This window comes from Triplophysa rosa, linkage group LG23 (assembly GCF_024868665.1).
Source record: "Triplophysa rosa linkage group LG23, Trosa_1v2, whole genome shotgun sequence".
In the NCBI taxonomy this organism is placed as follows: domain Eukaryota; kingdom Metazoa; phylum Chordata; class Actinopteri; order Cypriniformes; family Nemacheilidae; genus Triplophysa; species Triplophysa rosa.
In genome coordinates, this window is record NC_079912.1 from 11,771,225 (window position 1) to 11,785,592 (window position 14,368).

General features: G+C 37.8%; 1 protein-coding gene across 2 annotated transcripts in view; it reads left to right on the forward strand.

The window, feature by feature from the left end:
* The window catches only part of dok6 (docking protein 6), a 71,442-nt gene that overhangs the window by 25,185 nt on the left and 31,889 nt on the right, over positions 1 to 14,368 (forward strand). For both annotated transcript variants that reach the window (XM_057322523.1, XM_057322524.1), the window contains exon 2: positions 13,736 to 13,843. In XM_057322523.1, coding sequence (XP_057178506.1) covers positions 13,736 to 13,843 — 108 coding nt within the window. The remainder of the gene's footprint in view (positions 1 to 13,735; positions 13,844 to 14,368) is intronic.

Consider the following 14,368-nt stretch of genomic DNA (forward strand, 5'->3'; position numbering starts at 1 on the left):
TACCATGAAACCATTTAAACATCAATGCAACATAAATTTACATTGGACATAAAAAGTAGCAGGAATGGGAACTTTGCTTCCCCATATCAGAAGTCAACCACATGCCAATGGTCTATATGTGTCACATTTGCCCATGCGATTAACTCCATATTACGTATCTGGACTCGGGTGGAAGCCCATGGATATTTTATTAAAGACCGTCCGTGCATAAGAAACGAGCCCGAGCTATAGAGTGATTGCTTGCGACTGGGGCATCAGTGTGTTTGCAATGCCCCAGATAGAGTAATCTATGATTAACTATGAAAAAGTTTCACTTTCCACAGTTGTCATGGAGCAATTGAATAAATTAGGTGATGTCTAAACCTGAGACAGGTCAGCCTGCAGTGACATGGCAGCCAGTGGCAGTGCAATTTAATCCAAGACTTGACTACAGCTTTTGGACTAGTAAACCATCAGTTTAGTAGTGTGAAAAAATCCCTATAGTGCAAAAACACTTAAAAAAACGGCTTTAAAACATAAAAGTTATGAGCAAAATGGCACATGATGAATATAGATTCATAATAATGCAGAATGATACACAGAATGCACACTGTGCTTTTATGATCAAAACTGATTTTAGTATAGGCTAGTGTTTTATAGCATGGTGTACGCACAAAAAAATTCAACATCAAGCAAAAATCTATAGGCTACTCTCCAAACTCTCATTGTGGAGTCTTGTAGCACCACTGCATTGGCTGTACTCACGCCAATGTGTTACATAATACGAAGCACAAGTTCTTTCATTTTTAAATTATTTAAATCACTCGATTATCCGAAAATAGATTTCCATATACTCTGGTTGGATAACATACTGTATAAATCGCTCTGAGGAATAATGTCCTGCAAAAATAACTATATATTGTGATATATTCCGTTACCCTGGCTGATATAAGAAGACATACCGTCCATCCCTAGGTTGTCCTCGATAAGCATCGAGCCCGGTAATCTAATCGGTTGCCAATCTGAATGGGACAACTCAGACAAAACCTTCATCAGGATGCAAACAGAAGTCTAGATATGATTGCAGTAATGATAGCCTTAGCAACCACCCGTCCAGATAACAAATCAAATCATGGCATCCTCCACAGCGCTGTCCCAAAACAGCTTGGCAATCATGTCGAGAGGAGCCCATTTTCTTGTTTGGAAACTGGTACTGACGGTGTCAGGATATTCCCATACAACATCACTACTCATCAGTCTTGTTGCTTCATTCCTCACGGTTTCTCACAATCAGCAGAAAATTGCTTTGTGTGTGTGTCTAAAGAGATCTTCTTAGCTTTAATTTGTGTTCCTGTGCCAAGACTCTGCAGTTGACCCCTGCTTGAAGTGTTAAAATGACTCATCTTGGCTGATAGGCACATGATGTTAAAATATGATTGTTTTTAATAAAAGATGCCATGATTATTAATGCCATGATGGAGCGATATTCAAGCACGTTCGATTTATGAGTACATCATATAATAACGCCAGATTAAAATAACTACTGTATAAAGTAAATGGTATCTAAATGTCCAAAAGACAACTATTGACTATGCTTTTGTTTTGCATGCTTTTCTAATTGAATTAAAATGTTTTTTTTATTAAGAAATTAATAGATCAAATAAATACTGTTATTTGTAATGTTAAGTCTCTCTCTCTCTCTCTCTTTCTCTCTCACTCTCTCTCTCTCTCTCTCTCTCTCTCACTCTCTCTCTCTCTCTCTCTCTCTCTCTCTCTCTCTCTCTCTCTCTCTCTCTCTCTCTCTCTCTCTCTCTCTCTCTCTCTCCATCTCTCTCTCTCTGTCTCCACTCTCTCTCTCTCTCTCTCTCTCTCTCTCTCTCTCTCTCTCTCTCTCTCTCTCTCTCCTCTCTCTCTCTCTCTCTCTCTCTCTCTCTCTCTGTCTCTCTCTCTCTCTCTCTCTCTCTCTCTCTCTCTCTCTCCTCTCTCTCTCTCTCTCTCTCTCTCTCTCTCTCTCTCTCTCTCTCTCTCTCTTCTCTCTCCTCCTCTCTCTCTCTCTCTCTCTCTCTCTCTCTCTCTCTCTCTCTCTCTCTCTCTCTCTCTCTCTGCTCTCTCTCTCTCTGCTCTCTCTCTCTCTCTCTCAATCTCTTCTCTCTCTCTCTGTCTCTCTCTCTCTCTCTCTTCTCTCTCTCTCTCTCTCTCTCTCTCTCTCTCTCTCTCTCTCTCTCTCTCTCTCTCTCTCTCTCTCTCTCTCTCTGTCCTCTCACTCTCTCTCTCTCTCTCTCTCTCTCTCTCTCTCTCTCTCTCTCCTCTCACTCTCCTCTCTCTCTCTCACTCTCATCTCCTCTCTCTCTCTCTCTCTCTCTCTCTCTCTCTCTCTCTCTCTCTCTCTCTCTCTCTCTCTCTCTTCTCTCTCTCTCATCTCTCTCTCTCTCTCTCTCTCTCTCTCTCTCTCTCTCTCTCTCTCTCTCTCTCTCTCTCTCTCTCTCTCTCTCTCTCTCTTCCTCTCTCTCTCTCTCTCTCTCTCTCTCTCTCTCTCTCTCTCTCTCTCTCTCTCTGTGCATGCTGGGAGCGTTTGGGTGTGTGTGGAGATTCGTAAGGGGAGATGGTGACTGTTGTCTATTTTTCTTTAATTTTTTTCACAAAATAATTTATATAAAAAAAAAAGTTTTAAAATAAATTGATCCTCGCAATTGAGTTATTTGTAGGGTTTGGGAACGGCGCTGGGGATGGCGTCGGTCCCAAACGGTGGAGAGCCACCGACACGTGTGTCTCTGAGTAATGGAATCAGGTGTGTTCCTGAGCCAGGCGTGGTGGTGGAAGACGTGTTAATGGCGGTTGGAGAACAGATCGGTTTTGAAAACATTTCTTCGGCATCAAGGATGAACAAGGCAGTTGTGGTTTTTGTAAAGGAGGAAGAGTTAGCTAATCGCCTAGTTGTCAGCGGAATTGCGGTAAGTGGCGTTTTTATTAATGTTTCCCCGCTGGTTGCGCCGACGACACGTATAACTATCGCGAACGTGCCCCCATTCATTCGTAATGATGAAATCGAGCGGGGATTAGTTCGTTATGGAAAGTTTGCTAGCGCAATCAAAATGGTTCCACTTCGCTGTAGAAATGCAGCATTAAAGCATGTTATGTCGTTTAGGAGGCAGGTGTTCATGTTTTTGAATGATCCAGAGTTGGATGTTTCTTTTAGAGTATGGCATGAAGGTAAGGCGTATATGATTTACGCAAGCTCTGGCTTGAGTGTGGAGATGTGGGACATAAAAGGATGAAGTGCCCACATAAAGCCCAGAACAATGAAGAAGTTGCATGTCCTAGTGAAGCTGCTGATGTAGGAAATGGACACGATACTGTATCACAGTTTCACACTGGAGAATCGAGTGATGGTCAAGCTCAGTGTTACTCAAACTGATGATGTTGTTAATGATGATGGTGATGATAATGAGCTTGAGAAAGATGAGGAACATGGCTTGTCTGAACAAAGTAAAAAGGCTGAGATTAATGGAAGTGTAGATGATGAAGTGGCAGAGACATCTGAATGTGTTGAAATGTCTGAGGAGGAAGAGATGAGAGATGATGATTCAGTTTCTGATATTTCTGAGATAGGTTCACAGGTTTTAGATGATACGTACACATTACAGGAAATTAATAAGTTTTTGGATGCAACGTTTCGAAAAACAGTGAAGGTCAAAGATTCTTTTCCGGATATAGAAAAATTCATTGGGTCAGTGGGATTGCTAAAGAGAATGGCCAGTTACGAGGCATTAAGTAAAAAAAAGAATTTCATTTGAAAAAAATGGTAACAAATTTAAGGAAGGAAAAAAAACGTGCTTCGGAGGAAAAAAGTAAAATGAAAAAAATGCACATGGTGGTTTCTTAACTTTGTGAGATACGTTTGTTCCTGTACTGTCTCTTTCCTTTCCTCTTTATTATGGGGTATTTGAGGGTGGGATCTTTAAATATAAATGGAGGTAAAGATAGGAATAAGTTAGCAATGATCTCAGTCAATCGGGTTGATGTAGCTTTTATTCAAGAAACCCATACTAATACTGATAATGAAAATGAATGGAGTATGTGGTGGGAGGGGAAGCTCATTTTAAGTCATGGGACAAACAATAGCGCAGGAGTAGCAATTTTATTTTCTAAGAATATAAATGTTCAAATCTTAACTGTAAATGAGGTTGTAAAAGGTAGAATGTTGTTAAGTAAAATAGAGGTTGGAGAAATGGTATTTATTTTAATTAATGTTTATGCCCCAAATAATGGGGTTGAAAGGATGGGTTTTTTATGAAAATGAGAAGGGAAATTCGGACACTTAATAGTAATGAATGTATTATTTTGGGAGGAGATCAGAATTGCACCACAGATTTTATAATTGATAGAAATGGTGAAGAGCCAGATAGTCGATCTAGTAATGTGTTGACAAAGTATTGAATGAATTTGAATTACTAGATGTACTAGACAATATACTTGGCTTAAAGTAACTGATAATAGAGTTTGTGGTGCAAGACTAGATGGATTTTATTTGGGTAAATTATGGAATAATAGGGTGATGAATGCTTCCATTTTATAACGGTTTTTCAGACCATCGCATGGTTATTTTCATTTTAAAAGTATGTCAAAATGTACTTATTATTGGCATTTTAATGCTAAATTATTACAAGATGTTAATTTTTGTGACTTATTTGATTTGTTCTGGAAGAAATGGAAAATGAAGAAAGACTCATTTGAAAATCTCATTCAGCGGTGGGATTTGGGTAAAGTGAACATAAGGATTTTTTGTCAGAATTATTCATCATGTATTGGGTCAGTGGTAAAGGAAACTGTGGAAAGACTACAAAGAGACATTGAACTTTTAGAAAAAGAATGTTTTTATAATAATGAACTTGTGCATGATGATGCCTTACAAAGGAAAAGAAGAGAGCTTGGAACTTTTCTACAGGAACAAGTAAAGACAGCGTTAATGAGGGCAAGATTTTGCTCTATTAAAGACATGGACACTCCAAGCACTTTCTTTTTTAATCTTGAAAAGAAAAGTACAACACAGAAACAAATGTATCATCTTCGTCGGCATGATGGTTCTATAACAACAGATCCTGTAGAAATAAGGAAGTTGGCGGTGGATTTTTATACACAATTATACAGTATACTTCTGAATACTGTAACACCGAAAGTGCTGATGTACTTGGTGATCTACCAAAGCTTGACAGTGAGCAGAAAAAGGCTCTGGATAATAACATTACTTTTCAAGAACTGACAGAGGCAATGCAGCAGTTGTCCAAGGGTAGATCCCCAGGAATTGATGGATTGACTGCGGAGTTCTATGAACATTTTTGGAGTGATTTAGGAGAAGATGTTTATGAGGTACTGTCTGAATGTTGCCAAAGTAAGAGATTTCCGATAAGCTGTAGTAGGGCAGTACTTTCCTTACTTCCAAAAAAAGGAGATCTAGGTCTTCTAAAGAATTGGAGACCGGTGTCATTACTGTGTGTTGACTATAAAATATTCTCAAAATGTTTAGCTAAAAGACTAAAGGGTTATCTAAGTTTATTTGGTGCAGAAGGAACAGACATACTGCATTCCTGAAAGGTCTATAATGGACTATATTTTTTTACTATGCGATGTTATGGAAATAAGTCAGTTAAATAACTATGAAATTGGAGTTCTTTCTTTAGATCAAGAGAAAACATTTGATAGAGTTGACCATGGTTATCTCTATAATGTTTTAAGGAATTTTGGTTTTGGTGATACATATATTTCATATATTCAGTTGTTGTATTCAAATGCATTTGTTCTTGTGAAAGCTGGTGGTGTTTTAAGCGCACCAATACCTGTTTTTAGAGGAATCAGGCAAGGCTGTCCACTTTCAGGACAACTATATAGCCTTGTGATTGAGCCTCTTTTGTGCAGGTTAAGGAGAAATCTTAATGGAGTCTTGATTCCAAATGGAGACATAAATTCTATGGTGTCCGTGTCGGCTTATGCTGATGATGTTACGGTTTTTATTACAGGCCAAGATGATGTTACAGTTTTAACTAAGAATATTGAACAATATGAAAAGGCATCCTCAGCTAGATTAAACTGGGGGGAAAGTGAGGGTTTTATTATTGGAGAGTGGACGAGAAAAGGACTTCCAAAGCTTCCTGGTGGGTTGAAATGGGGTAGGGAAGGGTTGAAAGTTTTAGGTGTATATTTAGGGAATAACCAATTTCAGGAAAAAAATTGGGAGGGAATGTTGGAGAAAGTAATTGCTCGATTGTCTAAATGGAAATGGCTATTACCACAGATGTCGTATAGAGGGAGAGTTTTGGTTGTTAACAATCTAACTGCCTCTACGCTGTGGCACAGGATGATGGTCATGGAGCCACCTGATGAACTGATTTGCCGTATACAGAGAGCATTAGTGGATTTCTTGTGGAGCGGGCAGCACTGGATCCGAGCAGCTGCACTGTATCTACCTGTCCAGGAAGGAGGACAGGGTCTGGTGGATGTGAGGAGTCGTACCCGTGCTTTCAGAATTCAAGCAGCACAGAGACTCCTGTACCATAAGGATTTGACTTGGGCCCAAACTGCTTGTGCTTTGTTACAGAAAGTAGGAGGACTAGGGTTGGATAAACATTTATTCCTAATAAAACTGGATGAGGTCAGCTTGTCTGAGATTACACTGTTTTACGGGTCTATGTTGAAGGCATGGAGAACTGTTTTTAAAGCAGAGAGGGACATTGATCCTCAAGGACATNTGGGTTACTGAAGAACCTTTGTTTTTCAATCCACTGATACAGACAAGGATGTTATCTTCTGTGAGTATACGAACATGCTTAATAAGGAATAAAATTGTAAAACTGGGGCATCTCTTGGACAATAATGGATGGCGATCAGTGGAGAACCTCAAAGAAGTGACAGGATTACGATCATCAAGACTCACAGCAAAGCTGATGGAAGAGATTTTTAATGTAATACCATAGTGTTGATCCAAAACGCAAATGGAATCACATCCTGTCCGCACTATACTCGTACAGTTAGATGTGTGTAATTGTGTGTGTAAAAGAGTAATATTCAAATTATTGTCCAATGGCACAAAATACCCAATAATATCTGTCATATATAAGATAGTATGAGTTTGTGTAAATGCTGAGAAACTTGTTGTGGGTGAATTTAGCTAAGTAGATGTTAATGGCAATTTATTTTTAATAATCCGGCAAAAGTAACATTATAGATAATTAAAATATGATAGTCTCACGTAAGGGGCACAGGTTAATAAATCCCCATCAAAATGGTAAAATTTTCATTTTCTAAAAGAAATTTCACGCACTTATGTCAAATAGTTGCTAACATCTAATGATTAACCCAGAGTCCTTCTTAAATTATATCTAAATTATAACTTCTTTTTAAAAATGTTTTACCTTTCTTCATTTTAAAATGTTCTTTTTAAATCTGTTTATTTTCGGGTACCAGAATCTGAATGTGGTCTCAGGCTTTGGTCCCCATGCAATAAAGGAGCAAATGTACTTTACTAAAATTTGACTCGCACATAATGAATATTTCAGGAGCAATCCAAATAAATCTACAAAAATTGTAGATATGCTGTCTCTGAAAAATGTCTCTTCATGTAAATGAATTGTATTTTTGGTATTCAGGTCTCACAGTATCTGACTATATTCATACTCTGCCTTGGCAGGTCTATGATCTGGTTGGGAAAGAACCTCTGTTTGGGTTTACAGTTACCTTATGTGTTGGGAGAAGCAGGTTGTAGCGATCTATATTCTGTCTCTGCCTTCTCTCTCTGGATGCAGTGAATATCATTGTAGTGTGTTATAAGTAATCAGATAACCTTCTCCTCTAGCAGCTGGTGGTTGGTGGATCACAACAGACACAGATTTTATTAGAGAGGTGAAACGTCAGTCTGTGGAGCCTCCGAGGTGGCTCACATCATCTTGCTGGCACCTGAAAAGGTCAGTCATCTCCCTGACTGAGCTGCATTGTCTTTTGACCGGCTTATATCGTAAACACATCTCTGCATTCTTACTGGGTCGTTGTAGGATTCATTTGCTTTGTGACTCATATCAGAATTCTCTGCCCTCTGGTGAAGTCTCATTTCAATTCAGATTTTCATACTCATGTTTTTCTGAAAATATTTAAGTAGTTTGACGGTTTGGTTTATGAGTAGATCCATGTTGCAAGATTCAGCTATAACAAGGTAGCGTTATGGCTTGTTGAAACCTGCTAGTTATTTGAGCGCAGTGATTCCTTGGAGAATCCTGTACAAGCATCTACAAGTAAAAAAATGTTGCTTTATATCTTTGTATGCTATTTCTCAATAGTATATACATATATTTTTGTTAATGGTGAATTGCTTTTTTCCATTTTGTATAGGTATTATTGTTTGACTGGTAAGATATGTACATACATTACACAATCTCTCTACTGAATGTTATGCACAATTCAGTCAAAACTTGAAATATAATTTCTCATAGAATGTGTTTGTTACCAGTATATTGAATCATCTGTTTATATATTACTAAACCCCTGATGATAGAGTCCAGACATGTCAGTCTATACACAACTTTTCTATTTAAGAAAGAGAACATTTCATGTGTTATGGCTGTGACAATAAAGGATGCACGTTTTTGAGAGATAACATAGGATTTCTGTGAATTAAAATGTGCAAACCAAAAGCAATAATAACCAACAAATGGAGAAGAGATGGCTCTTCATAGAGCATAATATTTTAATTTTAATGTCCCCATTTATAAGGAATATGGACCGTTGTGGATGTTCACTTACTTGACTATAGAAAATAGTTATGCTAACTCAAGTACCCGTGAACCGGAAGTTGCGATCGTTTTTACTTCCGTATTTTGACGGATTTCCGAGTGAAACGGACTTTCTAATGAGAAAAATAGTGGGCGTGGCTTTCGTCTTTCTGTACAATTTGATTAGATGTATAAAAACAGCCATCACATTTTGAAATGGAACTGGCAGCAGACAGACAGTTGAAGAGGAGGAGTTAACGGATGCTCCGCCCAAGCCATCTAACATACGTAATTTAAGATGGATAGTCATTACAGAAAGGAAGTGCATTTTCAGATTTTAACTGAAGTTTATGAGGGCACACAATTTTTAAAAAGAGAATGACCCACATTGATAAACCTATTTACAATAAATGGTCCAATATTTCATGAAAAAATAGGCACTGTAATTTTTAATTTTACTGGGACTTTAAGAGAGATTTCACACGAGTGTTTAAACCAACAAATATTGGAAACCGTTGCCTAAACATTTCTTAAGGTTTACATTTGCATATATTTAAATGCATAAATTGCATTAGTAAACGGAGTGGTTTTAATTGTGTAATATTTCCAGGTTGTAGTGTATTTTGGTGTAGCCTATTGTTGGATTTTTTACCACTAAAACTGAATTGATTTGAAATTGAGATGAGGCATATTTATTCATTATAGTTTATGGACAAAAACAAATTCAGGTGTATGTAATGCATATCCACTGTTGGACATTATTAGGTCAAGTGAGTTTGAAAGGTTTTAGGGTATTGTTTAAGTTTAAGAGTTTGTGTTTTACAGGAGGCCCAAAAAATGCCCATAGTTGAATAAACGTCAATATATCAGTGTCCAAGTCCAAGTTTGTCTCTGTTCCTAAAAAAGCTGCTGAATTCCACACAAACATTGTTTATGGTCTGTTCCTAATGAAGTGGCTCCATTTACCTGGCTTTATTTCCAGTGAAGAGACCTTGTGCGTGTAATTTTGACCATTTGGGGGGAAGGGGTACATTGTGTCCTGATTCATAATTAAACAATCCACTTCAGAGACGAAGGTTTGTTCATTAATCAGCCTTTGAAATTTCAGTATGCAATCAGGGAGTTGAGAAAAATACTGTCCATCGTTAACTCCTGCCGCGGCCGCCCATTCGGCTACACTGAGTGATAGAAAAGTGGGAGGCTGATTGTGAATTCATTTAATGTCAGTCATAGTTAAACTTGATGACTTTGGCCACGGTTACGCTAAAGTGAAGATTGGGTAAGGGTAGTGTGTGTTTGTGTTTATTTGGGGATAATGCCATGAGAAGAACTGAATGCCGTGGTCAGAATTAGCATTTATATAAAGGAATTACACACTCAGATTGCATTTACAAGCCTGTCTCATCCATTAAATATTCTGTGGGCTTCTGCTGTGGCAGTAGTAGAAGTAGATCGGCAGAAAAGTGCCATTTTAGAGAGATAGTTTGTTTATAGAGGTATAACATTTGAATCCATGGTTTAGATGATAACATTCACAAATCAGTTTTTTTTTTCAATTAAATTGAATATAAAGAAAGAACATAAAAGAAGATATTTTGAAGAATGTTGGTAACTGAACAACAGCGGTGCCTATTGACTTCCATCGGTTTTGTGTCCGTACAATAGAAGTCAATGGGTACCGCCGATGTTTGGTTACCAACATTCTTCAGAGTATCTTCTTTTGTGTTCTGCAAAATAAAAAGTCATACAGGTTTGACATGAGAGTGAGTAAATGATGACATCATTTTCATTTTGGGTGAACTAGCCCTTTAAAATGACTGCATTTTGATTGAAGACATCTTGGTTTTGATTGAAGTTTATGACATCAATGATATCTCATCTCTGTACAGGACAAGGAAGGTTGCTATGTTTTTGACAGGAGCCAAAGTCTCCATCTCATTGCTATCTTGAAGAAACAATTGTGAAACAAGATTCATTAGTTGTTGTTTTTTCCTTTGGGAAATTGCGCTGTGTTTCATAATGTGTTTATCATGCATACTCACATCTGTTGTCAAGTTTAAATGCCGTGTGATTAGACTTGGTGTTCTCATTTGGTCTTTGAGGCACCAAATTAGGGATAAATAAAAAATGATCTAGGTCATGTATATTTGTCAACACTTACGTAGTTGCAATCTGGGGCTCAACCTAAAGTCTATTAAACATTACACATGTTTTTTCAAGACCATGAAAGTTTGCTTCTGTAGCAGAAGGTCAAGAGCCAGCTAGCGTCGCAACGATTTATTGGAAATGGTTTCCTGCTGGCTTTGGTTGACCTAAATAAAATTGAATTCAGAATCAATGAAAAGAGATGGGATTATAGATAGTTTATGCTTTGGCAAAGTATAAATAAAAGTGAAATGTGTGGAATTGGAGTATTAATCCATGCGTGTTTGTATAAGCATTTATTAAAGGAACGGTTTACCCAAAAATGAAAATTCTGTCATCATTTACTCACCCTCAAGTTGTTCCAAATCTGTATACATTTCTTTGTTCTGATAAACACAGAGAAAGATATTTGGAAGAATGCTTGTAACCTAACAGTTCTTGGCCTCCATTGACTACCATAGTAGGAACTGCTTCATACATTTATTTGTTCTGTTGAGCACAAAAGAAGATATTTCGAAGATGTAGGAAAGCAAACCGTTTTGGGGCACTTTTGACCACCATTGTAATTTTTCTTACTATGGTAGTCAATGGTGGCAAGTGGCAACATGTAATTTGTGCAATGTTACATTATTTCAGGTTCACGTTATTTTTCACTTATTATATTATATGAAATTGTATGCAGTATTTGTTTAGTTGATAGTTGTTAGTGTTTTTTGGTTGTTAGTGTGCATGTGTGACTCTTTGGCATGACACGCATAGCAGGGATTTGGTATCAGGGGTACCAGGCATGCATACAGGAATGCACCCAGATCAATTATGGTGAGTGCCAAATGAAGTATTGTTCTTTTTTTGCCATGCACTACATCAACAGAGTAAACAAATTAATCTCACCCATGGATATGAATCCCGCTGGAAAGCGACAGCAATACACATACATCAACAAATGAATATTGGCTGCCCGCAGTAAGATATAAAGTATCCTTCTGCAAATTAATCCTCCTAACCTCAATAGCATGTTGGGTCATACATTTTAAAGCGTGCTATGGTGGCATCTCTCTGCTTGGCCTGACACGGTGAGAAGAGTTTCTTTTGAAAGCCAGGCTTCAAGATAGCATTAAATGAATATAATAAGATAATTAACCATGGCACCGATCCAGATGCACTTTAAACCCTCGGTAAATATCCATCATAAAATGTTAAACTACATTAGAAGAGTTGTCTGGCATTCTTTAAAATATGATGGTTTATTATGGAAATAAATCAGAGGCGTTAAACAGCTGTGGAAGGTCCCACTGAGAAAAGGCCATTCAAAGCTCATTTAATTATGAAACTGCTGGGTTATTGATTGGCCGAAATTATGATTTCCCCCACAGTGCAATTGGGTGCTTGAGACTTTGGCTGTGTCCGAAATAGCCCCCTATACCCTAATATAGTGCACTATTTGAGGGGACATCCATTTTCATTGGTGTCCGAGTTCATAGTGGACATTTTTGAGTGCACTCATTCAATCCCATGATGCATCATAATAACGAGTGTACAACCGATGCACACTCACGGCTAGCTGCTAGCCATCTATCGTGATGCTCGCGCTGAATGAATTCCCGCGTCTCGGCAGAAGATGACACCCGCAGCATTTCCAGTGCACCGAGTGTCCGAATTTACTCACTCGTTTTCACCCGCTCCTTAAAGTGGACTATATTAGTGAACAGATCCCTAATGCAGGGAATAGTGAATGAGGGTATTGTGGTTGATTTCAAACACTGCCTTTGTGTGAAGTTGAGAGAGAGTCGTGTGTCTATCTTTTAGCAGTATTAGATATTAAACACAAATTAGGGGGAATGCAATTAAATAAATTCTTTCTTTCACGTTCTCTCTATTCTCTTGACCTTGGAATGCTATCTGGGGAATGTGAGTGTTTAATCTGTGAAAATTTCAGATGTTGCTTGAAGGGATGTTCCAGAGAGAATTCACGTTTTTATTTCTTTTCACGGTACACAGGGCAAACACACATGGATGGACACTGAAATGAGTGAGGCTCTAAAATCTAAAGACCCTTTTTTATGGCTTAATGGTACAATTTCTTTTATTATTTGTTGTTTGACATGCAAATTTAGGTTTGGCAAGCTGTTACTTTCCTCAGTATTGTTGCATTGTCGCTAATACCTTGTCAGATGACCAGTAAAGTATATAATATGATTTGGTAGTATTAGTATACAATTAAAAGTTACATTTGTAATAGTTCAATAATAGTAAAAAACCTTAAGTAGTATTTGTGCATATAAGAATGTACAGTATTCACTCTTATGTTGTTCCAATATGTTTTTAATTTGAATTTTTAATATGAATCCATATGAACTGTACATTGTACAGTATTTAATATAGATGCACTGATACTAAATTTCTCCACCAATACAGATGATTATTCGGCGTGATGTCTGCCGATACCGATTCTGAAGATTAAATGAATATTTCTTTACTTTCTGAATTTTTTTCATATAATGGCTATTAATATTGAACATCTAACTGGTGATGTTCTAGATACCGAGCACAAATTCATTTTCCTGTGATCTTTTGATTGACAGGATATATCGGCCCTGATCATCAGCTGTTTTTAGACTCATCTGATAGTCGATAGTGTGAAAAATAGCTTTTATCAACCAATGCCGATTATTGGCCGATATACAGTATGCATCTCTAGTATTAACTGTTCAGTGCTGTTTTTCACTGTTTATTTTTGTGGAATAATTTTTTTCTGCAAATATAATTAATACATTTTTTTATTCTTTTTTTTATTTTCCTTTTTTTGTTGAATGCAAAATGTCTAACATTGCCATTATTAATATGATTTTTAACAGATCTTCAGAAGATGTTGGCTTGTATTCAAGAAGGCGTCCAGCAAAGGACCACGACGGCTGGAGAAATATCCAGATGAAAAAGCCGCCTACTTCCGAAGCTTTCATAAGGTAATTCTTCCTTCAGTTTCTTTCAAATTCCAGCCTCAATGTTTTACTCAAGCACACAGGGATACGGTATTCTCAATAACATTCATTTTGATAATGCTCAGAATTTGCTGAATTAATTCATTAAGAACGGCATCGACTGCATTCTGTTTAACATGCACCTTTGGTTCATTCCCGGCTCAAGGATAACTCTATTCATTACCTGCACGATTTATTTGAACAGCACACCCCTTGAGAAGCTTCTCTGACAGTGGAGGATCTGGCTCAAGGGTTCATGCCGTGAAAGAAACGCAGAGTCTAATTATTTAGTTAGCGGGGGTCATAAGCATTCCGGAGCGATCGCTGTGTGGTACTTTTGGAGCTGACAGTAGCTCAGGTTAAAGGTGTAAGCGCAAGCCCATGCCTGTGTTTAAATGTTGTGACAGATGCGACAGCAGATGATGTTATGATGTGCTCTCTCTGGAGTGTTGATCCGAGCAGACCCGCATCGACACCGAGTCTGGCATCGTTCCATTAACATTGAATGTC